Source organism: Leptinotarsa decemlineata, unplaced genomic scaffold, assembly GCF_025532065.1.
Source record: "Leptinotarsa decemlineata unplaced genomic scaffold, Ldec_3_MD MMD2_P_RNA_scaffold_4, whole genome shotgun sequence".
Lineage (NCBI taxonomy): Eukaryota > Metazoa > Arthropoda > Insecta > Coleoptera > Chrysomelidae > Leptinotarsa > Leptinotarsa decemlineata.
The window spans coordinates 3,866,213-3,878,840 of record NW_027412531.1 but is presented as its reverse complement, the minus strand read 5'-3'; the positions used below and the strand labels follow the sequence as shown (position 1 = coordinate 3,878,840).

At 33.6% G+C, this 12,628-nt stretch overlaps 1 protein-coding gene across 2 annotated transcripts in view; it reads right to left on the bottom strand.

The window, feature by feature from the left end:
* Nucleotides 1-1,955: 1,955 nt before the first annotated feature.
* Nucleotides 1,956-12,628, bottom strand: part of LOC111515459 (transmembrane protein 135) — a 106,569-nt gene continuing 95,896 nt past the window's right edge. Inside the window, exons 7-8 of one of the 2 annotated variants that reach the window (XM_074186706.1) lie at nucleotides 5,613-5,779; nucleotides 1,956-2,977 (exon numbers count right to left, since the gene is read on the bottom strand). In XM_074186706.1, coding sequence (XP_074042807.1) covers nucleotides 2,869-2,977; nucleotides 5,613-5,779 — 276 coding nt within the window. In that variant the 3' untranslated portion in view covers nucleotides 1,956-2,868. Of the gene's footprint in view, nucleotides 2,978-5,612; nucleotides 5,780-9,687; nucleotides 11,198-12,628 lie in introns of those variants that run through there. The other variant, XM_074186705.1, reaches the window with a different exon arrangement.

The following is a 12,628-nucleotide window of genomic DNA, read 5'->3' as shown; positions in this document are numbered from 1 at the left end:
TTAATGTTGCGAGAAGGGATCACAAAACAGCGCTTGGTGATTAAAAAATGGACGTGAGTAAAAATATATTCTCGAAAAATTAACAGAAGATGCAGGGCGAAATCCTGCGATTCTTCCTTGCATCATCAATACTGGACTCAATTTATCAATGTATCACATCAACAAATTTTAACATTTTTCATCACAGGATAACTACAAATTATATAACCCCTCTATATTTTCTTTCTTTGTGTATGTAAAATTTTATCCATTTACTGTTTGTCGACAAGATATATTTCTTCTTATGACATTGAAAGTATAGATTTGGGAAGCTGAATACACTTATTGAATGAATGAATGAATGTATGAAAGTGTTGAATTATAAAATTATTGCAAAGCGCTTTTGACTTTCGTCATCATCAGTGCTCCCCTGAAAGTAAGTGATCACAAAAACTTTCTTTTCAATTAGAATAATTACTTTCAGGTGAGCACTGATGATGACGAAAATCTGGGACAAAACATTAAATGGAAAGGGGGTTCTGTGACCCATCTTTTTGAAGCTCTTGACAAATGCTTCAGAACCCTAGAATATGATGTCAATATCCTCACCTACTACAAAATGGCGGAACATTTCATAATTTCCTGAAACACATTAATATCGATATTTCTAGAAATATTCCTTTTTATCTGCCATATAGTAATTCCAACAACCCGATAAGGTTTGTTGAGTTATTTTTTGTTTATAAAAATTACAAAAAATGTCGGTACTACAATGAACATCATTGTTTAGTTAGAATATTCTCATTTAGTTTTCGATTGTATTAGCAGAAAGGTACTACGTTAACAATCTCTAAAATGATCAATTCTCGTCCATTGGGAGAAAAAATTGAAACGATTTTTATTTATGGTGCGACGCGTAACTTTCACGAGACCGAAAGGATTTTCAATGAACATTTTCCGAATCGTCCTGTATGTAGAAAATATTTGAGGGAACTTATATCCACATTCACAAATACCGGTAGTGTACATAACAAAAAGCTTCCAGGTCATCCGTCCATTCCGGAAGAACAGCAAGTGCAAATAAATGGTGAGATGGTAGTAAATCCTGAACAGTCTACTTATTCCGTCGTGAATGTTTGTGAGGTGACTCCTTCTACTGTGTGGAGACTTTTGAATAGGAATAGGTATCATCTATACAAAATTAAAATGGTACACCAATTTACTGAAGATGACCCAGATCGAAGAACAGAATTCTGCGAAATCATGACGGAAATCATTGCTAGGCATCCTACCTATCTCCACATTATTTGTTTTAGTGACAAATGCACATTTTTTCAAACGGCAATGTTCACAGACAAAATTGTCGTTATTGGAGTGACACCAACCCTCACGTTTTCCGGGAAACACATACCCAATATCCAGAAAAAATTAACGTTTGGGCAGGAATATTGGAAAACCATATTGTAGTACCTCTATTTATTGATGAGAATTCAACAGGGGAACTGTATTTGAATATGCTGGAAACTACTCTTGATCCTCTCATCACTGAAATCGTCGAAACGAATCCTAATGAATTCGATATGGAAATTGTATTCCAACAAGATGGAGCACCACCACATTACTCCAGACAAGTAAGAAACTATTTGGATACTACTTTTCCCGGTCGTTGGATTGGCCGTCGAGGTCCTACAGAATGGTCAGCCCGCTCGCCAGATTTGACACCTTTGGACTTTTTTTATGGGGCTATTTGAAGCAAAATCTTGGATATACAGCAGAGAATAATAAATATTTGTAGAGATATTGATTTTACTGTGTTCGAAGATGTTCGGCATGAAATATCTGATAGGCTGTTCATATGTCAAGAAGTTCAAGGCAACCATTTTGAGCATCTTCTGAGCTGACCTCAAGCTTATTATCTAATATTATGTAGTTAAATGTCAATGGCGCTCAGTCGCCATCTTGAAAGTTTCACTTCAAAATAAAGTATTCATGCATCAATTTCATTATCCCAAATTTCAATTTTTTTGAGTCGACCCGTTCAAAAAATAAAAGGGGGAGGAGACATTAAAGAAATGCACTGTACAACCTCTCTATATTTTCTTTCTTTGTGTATGTAAAATTTTATCTATTTAATGTTTGTCGACAAGATATATTTCTTCTTATGACATCAAAAGTATATCTATCAATCTATTATTTCTCCCATGTATTGAATCTCATTATAATGAATCTAATGCCTTGCTATTAAAATTTAATAAAATTCTAAAATTCAACATATAAAAATATAATTTCAATCTTATATATTATTTTTGGTACCATTGTTGAACCTATTTTGAATGTACCCAGCGCTAAACATTTTTCAACGTTTACTGTTTATTTAATTACATCCATCCAGTTAGCATGTAGAAGAGTATTCAAAAAACTATTGAAAGTATTCAAAAAACTATTGAATTTTATGATCAAATTGCAGTTTGGCACTTTCAGATTGTTCAATGTCTTCATCACTAAGATGGTTATCGTTCTTGAATCCATAAAAAAATCAATTCATGATTATGAGGAATGACAGTATTTTGATTTCAAGAAAAAGTTCGAAATCAATCTCATTTTTTAAGAATTCATCTGAGAAATTACATTAAACATATTCAAAAATTAATTGATAAAAATGTAATTCCTATAGTAATAGTTTTCACAGATAAATAAATTTAAGTCATGAATTTGATCATGATAGTCAAACGTTTCATGTCCATATGTTCAAATAAACATCCTCAAATATCCAATTTTGTTCATATCTAACTCTATTTCATATCTGATATTTGAAATTTCAAAAGTGAAATATAACTCTAACATAAAAAACTTGATAGAATAGTGATCAAATGGAAAAAGTAGTCAATTCTAGAAGTACACAACTGGTACAGTTTTAGTTTGTGCTAAAGCCTTCTTCAATGACTCAGAAGTATTCAGACCCCAAACATCCAAAGGGCCTCTACTCATACATGCGATCCTGAAAAAAAATGAAAGGGATCACAATGAGAAATGGTAGAACTATCAGGATTAAATTAAATTATGGGCATATCATAAAATCATTTTTGCGTGTTGGACTGTATCGAACCGCTTCACAGATTATTGAAATAAGTTGGTGAATATTTGATTTTGAGCTGGCATACTAATATGAAAGAACCTATCTCTAGTGATGTAGAAGTTGTGAAAAAATGGTGTGAGGCAAACTACTTGTGCTTTAATATTAAAAAACAAACCTACTCAGCTTCAGCTGTAATATTAACAATTTATACTTGAATTGACAAATTCTTGATAATAAAAACCAATCCAAATTCCGGGGAATCTTCATGGATAACAAATTAAAATTTGATCAACATATTTCAGCTTTGAATAAAAAATTGGCATCAGGATGTTATGCACTTCGAATAGTTTCAAATAAACTGAGTTCATCCACAACGAAAATGGTATATCATTCCCTGATTGAGTCCCACCTGAGATATGGTGTTGCCTTCTGGGGATTTTGCAGTCAACAACTCTTTCATTCAGTGTTTGTTTTGCAAAAGCGAGCGGTTAGATACTTATGCAAGGTAGGAGTGCGTTAGTCATGCAGACCATTATTTTTGAGATAAAAAATTGTCACTATTACTCGTATTACTCGTATTTTCATACTTGAAACTGTTTGCCTGATTTACACAAAACATAATATGGTTGGAACTCCGGAACATACAAATTACATAATCCGGCAAGTAACTGAAAATAAAATACATCTTCCTTTTCCAAAAACGAGCCAAACAAAGTATTCTTTAATTTATGAAAGTAAAAAGCTGTATAATCACATACCTTACGAAATTAGAGAGGAAAAAAGCTATAAAAAGTTCAGAAATCTTGTTAAAGATGCCCTTGCAACTAAAGCGTACCTACTACAATATTGATGAATATTACAATGGAACTTTGCTGTGATTTAATATAGGCGTTTTTTTGAATTGAAGGGGTTATATTTTTAGGAGTGATTAATTTTTTGGGAAAGAAAGTTTCTACTACTCCATCTGATACAAAAAAAAAGGGGGGGATGAGAGAATTTTCCAAAGAAAGGAAGGAAGTAATCAATTTGAAACTCTATACATGAATGTGTAGATCATGCAAAGAAGTAACTTTCAGACACAAACTAAAAGAAAGTCCTCCTGAAACAGCTACTTTCATATAAACATTGAATTACACGAAAGAAAATAATTCTTTCGAAACAAATACTTCTATATGAACACTGAATTATACAGAAAATACTTTTCTCTACTCAGTTTGTATTTCAAACATTTGTTGTGGAATAAGAATCAGATATCATTCACATGAGTTCTACTTTGAATGAATGGTAATGAATTGCACTTACGTGGAACACTGTCACCCTCACTGGTATACACCGATGTTTCGCCTTAAGACACTTGCCCTAAGGCTCTTCAGTACCAAATTGGATAACATTATGAATGAAGTGTGTGTATTTTCTATAATGTTATCCAATTTGGTACTGAAGAGCCTTAGGGCAAGTGTCTTAAGGCGAAACATCGGTGTATACCAGTGAGGGTGACAGTGTTCCATGTGAGTACAATTTATTACCATTCATTCAAAGTAGAACTCATGTGAATGATATCTGATTCTTATTCCACAACAAATGTTTGAAATACAAACTGAGTAGAGAAAAGTATTTTCTGTATAATTTTTTTTTGTATCAGATGGAGTAGTAGAAAGCGTTTTTTTGTTGTTTACATTGACACCTATACTTTAAATAATATTTTATACTGGGATATATCTTATTTTATTGCCAAGACATGTGAACTTATGCTCAAATTGTGTATATTTGTGATTTACATCTTTTGAAAGGGACTATACATACTATTTTGTCTACAAACTTTGTTAAATTTTATTTTCTATTGTTATATTTTATCTATTAGATATGTGAACTTAGTTTTGCTCAAATTGTGTTTCTGGGTATTTGTGTTTTTGAATTGTTTATTTTCTTTTATTCTTTGAAGTGCTATATATACCAGATTTTTTTAACAAGCTTTGTCAATAAGATTGTATTTTCTTGGACAATAAAGTATATGTCTATCTATCTATGTCTATCATACAAGGTTTATCGAAAGTGATTGGGGAGACGATAACTGCGTTGCTATTTGTATCTGTAGAGTAGGGAGAATGAGTGTATCTTTATATCGGCAGGTGTAGGTCAAGACTCGCTGAACACACACTCTCTTATTGACGATAACTCCGGGCACTCGCATAGGACATGCCTGACAGTCGCATCTTCCTACTCACACATCCTACATAGAGGTGTGTCCACCTCAGGATAATGTTATTATCTACCGAGGCTCTGGCTAAATCTTGGTGACACTCTAGTATAGCTATTTGACATGGGGAAAATATCTCACATAAAAGTAATAGTGACCTATGTTACAAAAATAACTAGCAACTACAAGAAACGGATTCATTCAGTTGCCAACACATTCCCCAGAACTCACGCCCATAGAATTTAATCTCTGATTATAGAATAGTTGTATAGAGAGAAACCATCGACACCAGTACACAAAAAAAAAATCTATAAATCATGCCACCCTGTAGTAGCAAAACTCTACACAATTTTTTCTCACCTGCCTCCTGAATTGGCATGTAAAAATTTCCAGTAACTGGGCCTGAGATTTGTTGGTTCTAAAATTGCAGCATGAAAAAGGACAGCAGTACTTAAGCAGTACAAAAATTCCGTGAAACCAGGTACTTCTGGTACAATTCCTTTATCTGCTCCCAAATTATAAGTTATCTGAAAATAAAATGAAAACATTCGTTATGCTTTTACATTAGTAATTTTACTGTTCAACACGAATATATGCAGGACATAAATATTTTATGAATCAAATACTGTTGTTGATTTTTGATATTTTCATCTTTATAAACACAGATATTCGTAGCTTTGGAATTAACTTACATGTATGCGTATGTAAAGCAGCAAAACTTTTTTTAATTTTTATAGTGTAAATTAGTTCAACGAAATAAATATTTTTCACATTTTTTTCCTGTAATATGATCAAAACCCTATAATTTTTTAATATCAATAGGTGGTATTATCAACTTATCGGCAAATGACAGTAGTTGTGTTCAATATTTCAAAAAGGGTTGTTAGAAGTCCAGCCTTGAAGTAACGATAATATTTTATTTCTTGATATTCTGATGACTTTCAGAACTTGCATGAATTTCTTACAAGATTTTCAAGTTGATCTTCAACTACATCAGATCACTTTTCCTGTTCATCTCATTATGTTTTAAGTCACGTATAGAATATTCCCAACACAGTTAAAATGGGATATTGTGAAACCATTGTTAGTGATTCTTAACTGATTTACAGCTGCCGGACTGAGTCATGGCCGGTGAGAAGCACCTCCCTCAAGATGTGCAGTAGATGTGTAGAAATCTGTCTGTTACATTATTCGAGCTGTAAACATCCAAATTCAGGACCATATTTAGTTAATAATGGAGTTTGAAAGTAAACTGCATAAACATATTTTAAATAGTCAAATTCGTGAAGTTGTTTCTAATATAATTAAATATATGAAGAAAGAAAAGACGTCGGGGGTACTTAACATTTCATTAGATGAGTTGTACGTACGAAAGAGTGATTGCTTGTGTTTCAGAAAGAAGTATTCGACGAATTGTTACAGAACAATGGGATATAGAACGAGGTGCAAGTTCCCCTTTTAAATGACCAACTAAAACGAAAATTAGAAAAAGCCTAAAACCGATTTAGAGAACGCAGATAAAAGTTTGTTACATAGAATTATTATAAATAGTTATACCACTAGAATTATTATAAATAGTTATACCACTGACAGAATTGTGCCTACAGTGCCGAATATTTTAGGAAAATTTAAAGAAACTGGATAAACAGGAAGTGAAGATTTTCTTCGTAAAGTAGTAAAATCGATGAGATTCCGCTGGAGAAAAACGAAAACAAATAGAAAAATATTTATGGAAAGGCATGATAATTAAACAAAACGATTGTATATATGGATGAAACATACATTCATGCTTCGCATACCGTTGCTACTTGTTGGAACGACAATTCCAACGAAGGACTAGCTAGGCCCATTTCAAAAGGAAAACGATTAATTATTGTTCATGCTGGCAGTGAGAAGGGCTTCATTCCCAATGCTCAACTGATTTTTAAATCAAATTCAAACACCGGAGACTACCTTCACGAAATGATTTTACCAATTATAAAAAATAGTTGGTGGAAAAATTAATTCCTAACCTACCTCCAAATTCAGTCATGGTTATTGACAATGCGCCTTATCACTATGTTCAGAAAGATGAAGCACCGACTTCTAACAGTAGAAAACAAGATATGATAGAACGGTTAAGGTCTAAAAATATTTACTTTCAACACAAATATCTTAAAACCTGATTTGTTCAACGTTATTAAACTCCATATGCCAAAATTTTAAACGTTCGAGATAGATGAAATTTGAACTCAACATGGCCAGTGATTACCTCCCTACCACCCAAATTAGTATGGAACATTCATGTGCAACGTTTTTTGACGTGTTAGGAATCACACGTTAAAAAGTAATACCTCGTTAGTCCTTAGCTCGCACAAGTTTCTCAATTTCTGAGAGTAGTCGTTCGTATGGGGGCGACAGTTGATTAACGAAAAAACAGATTTTTTTTAAACAGTGCTGAAGAGTGTAAGAAACGCTGGGATCATACAAAAAAGTGGGAGGAAAAATTATTGGAAGCAGAACCTTTATTGACAAGTTACGGAAAATCTAATTATACATTTAGGTGAAGATTCTAGTTTCGAAAATGAAGAAGAAAATAGTGATTGTGATTCTGACTAATTTCTTGTGCAATTATTATTTATTATTTGTTAATCGAAGGTTTTCACGGACAGGAATATGTTGAAATTATTCTTCGGGTTTATTCCTTGTGGTGTATTGTCATCCCCGATGGGAATGAATTTTGCAACGTTTCGACAAAATCACATTTGTCATCATCTGGCGATTATTGTTAAGTGTTCGGAAGTCATCTGACCCTACTCGGATGACTTCTTGCTGTGCAGGTACAATGTTGTCGTTCCAGAAATACCGTTCTTGATTACCTAAGTTTGGTGCCTGTATGTTTTGGTACATTGGTATATTGATTGATTGATTGATTAAAGGTGTTTTTGAATCATCTGTGAACCAACAACTATCTGTTCTTAATATTTCCTTCTCCCGGATGATCTGGATATAACTCGTTGACGACATAATGTCTAAATTAGATCCTTTTATTGGATTCATCATTTGAAGTAGTGATGGACAAAACTGTTGTTTTGCAATAACAGTTGTAGCTGCTACAGCTTTACACGATTGACGATAGGGCAGTGAACTTGCAGCCAAGGGATCTGCTTAATCAAAGCAATTACTGCTACATCAACTCAATTTTGCAAGACATGATCGCATGTCCACCACTCTACAACTTACTGAACAGCCTGAGCAAAAACATCTCGTCGAACGAGAGAATGAAATCTACCCCGGTTATTATTTAGAATGTGTCATCTTGTGGAGTAGTTTGTTTACCTACCTTCCTACATTAGGACGAAAGACGGGAGAGTGGATAAAAATGCCAAGAATGTCTAAGAATGACCAATATAATCATCACTGGCATCCCATTCGGTCCGACATAGATTCATGAAATGTTGCATAACACGCGGACTGATTGGATCGAGGTAAGACATCAAGATGCGGAAGAGTTTCGAGGTTTTCTTTTTAATGGACTCAATGATGAAATTTTTGAGCTAAAGGGGTTGGTTAAATATTAAAGATGAAAAACCTCTCATTGACTCTGCTTTGAGCAATGATTCAAATAATGAATAGAACATAATGGACATTCAACGAGAAGGATCGACTTCACCAGTACACCGATAAGTGACGTCTTCAGGGGGCAACTAAAGTTGAGTATTCATCGTAAAGGGGACCACATTACTGAGAATATCCAGCCTTTCCTCACCATGCCATTCAACATTGAGAAAGTGAAGACTGTCAGAGAAGCGCTAAAGATACTCCTCTCCAAAAACAGTTTAGAGGGGCTGACTTCTTCAAAAACAAACGAGAAGATCGAAGTGTGGGAGCAAATTATGCTCTGCAAACTTCCCTTTATCCTCATATTGCCTCTGAAGTTTTAAGAATACAGCCACGACCGTTGCACGAAGATTATCAAGGCTTTTGATTTTGAATTCGACTTGAAGATTAATTCGACATTGGTATTGTCGGAAACACAGTCTCCAACATAGAAGCCGTACAAGCTATTCGCCGTCGTTTACCAAGAAGGCAAAAATGCCAACACTGGACACTACATGACCGATGCCTTCCACGTCGGCTACAACTGCTGAATAAGGTTCAGTCAAGACCGTGCAGGAATAATACGTGCTGAAGCCCCAGGGAACATGAGTTCTTTATTTGCTGTGACCCGATCTAAATAACGCCCTCTAGAGGAATGAAGTTGCTGCTTTTACGTAGAGTTCAGCGTCTGGAATCGTACGGAATTTCCTTTTTGAGTTTTTATCGAATTTGATTTTTTGTTGGTTTCGATAGATTTTTTATTCTTTCATTTTGTTGTGTTGTGAAAACTTATTGTGTAATTTTTTGATTTTGCTGTTAATGAATTGTATTCTATTCAGCTACAACTCTACAAAAATTATAATATATAACACACTTATATTACCACATTTTACATTTTGTGCATCGATAATATATACTGCCAATAAAAATGAAATGGATAGATTACAAAAACAGCAAAACCGAGCCATGAGGATCATATTAAGAAAACCAAGAGAGACACCAATCAAAGCAATGCTGAAGGAATTGCAATGGATGGCTGTGACAGATCTCATATATTACTATACAATGATAATGATATATAAAATGAATAATCACCTATCGCCGACATACCTGGGTAGGCATATTGAATACAATGAGAATCATCATCACTATAATACAAGAACGCGTAATAACATATATGTAGGAGTTAAAAATAAAAAGTGTACTGAGAAATCCATTTACCATGCAGGAATGTTAGCTTTTAATAGTTTGAAAAATCTGTTTTTCCGTTAACCAGCTGTCGCACCCATACGAACGACAACCCTCAGAAGTCGAAATTTGTGCGAGCTAAGGATTAACGAGGTCTTACCTTTTAACGTGTGATTCCTAACACGGGTTGGACGATAGCAAGTGAAGATCGATCGTTCAGACTAGGGCTTGAACCACCGACCAACACGGCAGTCAATTCGAGTGAGTGAACAAAGCACCCACGCCGAACCGCTTGGCTACCAACCGACCAACAAAGTTTGAACAAAAATATTAAAGAATGTAGCACTCTTGCATTATTTAAAAGAAAGTTGAAGAGTCATCTATTGGGTGAATGAACTAGTCTTTATATAATATAAATTTTCACTGTATAAACTTTTTTTTGTATTCTATATTTGTATTTTGTTTGTGTTTTATATTGACTAACAACTGTAATATTTCAAGTAGATGCTGTATATTTACTGTACTACTCATACTTTGAAATTTTATTCCTGAGTTCTGTTGACTAACACATTGTGGTGTCGTATTTGATTATAGATGTATTGTATTAGCAGTTTCATTGCTAAATAAAGGATTTATATTAAGAACTGATTCGAAATCGGCAACTATTTCAGTTATGAAAAATTACTTTTACTTCCAAGTCACTGACATTATATTGTCAAGACTTTTTTTGGGTTGTAAAAAAGTGATTTATATATGAAAGGAGAGATAGATAATATCAAGAAGTTGACACAAACATCTACATAAAGTTGTGGATTTCACCTTGATGGTTTACCAATGACAGTTTAACCTCTTTTGGGCGACAAATTCATTACATTCATCTTTTGAGTTTGTTCAAGTCTATTTTCTGGAGGTCTGAGAGATGTCTTCGGCCACCTGTAATGTTTCAGATATTCAAAATATGCATATTTTTCTCCAATAATTATTTATGTGACAAGTTTCAAAATCAAAAAGAATCTTTTATTTTCTTCATAACATTCAACAAATAAACTGAAAATAGGAATCGTCATTTCTAAAAATATACAGCCGAATCAGTTTTAGTAAGTGCTAGTACTCTTCTTAAAGAATCTGAAGTATTGAGCCCCCAAACGTCCAGTGATGATCGGCTCATGCATGCTATCCTGTAAAAAAAAAAGATGTTTAGGTTCGACTGACCAACTCGATCTTTGGATAATATTGTAATTGTCCTAAATAAAAGTTTGCTGGTTCTGTTATCAAAATATTCAATGAAAATATTTTGGGTAATAGTAACATTCTAGTTTTTTATTGAAATTTCAAACACATTGAAAATTAAAATAAATCTGAAGACTGTATTGAGGAGAGATACATAAGATGAGAAAATTTATGTTTCGAAACGGAATCTTGAAACAATCGTCTCTCCCAGCATTCCTACATAGTAGATTCTGGTGAATGCCTGCCGGAAAACAAACCACTTCCCCAGGCTAATAGAATAGAATAGAAATTTTTTCATCATTAAAAATTTTATACATGTGGTACATACAGATGTAAAACTTTATCAGACTAGTCAGAAAAGAACATAAAGCAGCTGTGCTGATCTATAGTTACAGAGAATATTACTGGAGTTTTTTCCCAACACCAAATCGTTATTTTCAACACCTCGGCACGTGTTTCGATCACCAAGTGATCATCTTCAAGAGGAAGATTTGGTGTTGGGAAAAAAACTCCAGTAATATTCATTACTACACCAAAGTTTCCAAACAGTACATCATAAGTATATAGTTACAGTGTCTATACAGGTCTTTTCATGATGAGCGTTAATTAGCCGTTTCTGGCAAACTATTCAACGGATCAACCTGAAAATTCCACAGTATGCATAAGTCAATATGACCTACACGACTAAAATATTTTAGACGAAGCGGCCTTGTCGCTTCTACTATAAAGTAGCGGCTTCTTTGATTTTTCAAATGGAACACCCCGTATATAATATCACATTATGATTCATTATCACTTTGTCAACAAATTCATATACTATTTCCCTATACCTATCTATTACCGTTTAGAAGATATAAATTAATTTCGATATTTTTTTTACCAAACATGAACTTTTATAAATGCTGATAATCTTAAACTCTCTTGCACTAAAACGATCAAATTTGAAATGGAGTGGAGTGATACTATGAGGATTTTCACTCCGAGTCATATTTTCATTTGCCTCATACAGGGTCTTCAAAAAATGCAGATACTTTGATCTCATGAAAAAATGAGTGGAACTCAATTTTTTCAAATGGAACACCCTGTATATTTCAACATTTTTGAGCTCTACTTCCAATTTTAGATCAACTTTGTTCAGATAATACTATTTCTATTTTGAACCGTTTTCGAGATAAACTGTTTCAAACGGAAATTGACATGGTTTCCTTGTTCATCACTCATTTTTGTAAAACAGATTTCGTTTGATGTTTCTCAATTAGTCACAGATAATACAATGAAAAGATGATTATTAAAATACTCCTCAACCATTGAATGAAACTTCTCTTCAAACAATAGTTTTATTAACGCTGAAACACGAACTGAAAATAATAAACCCATAA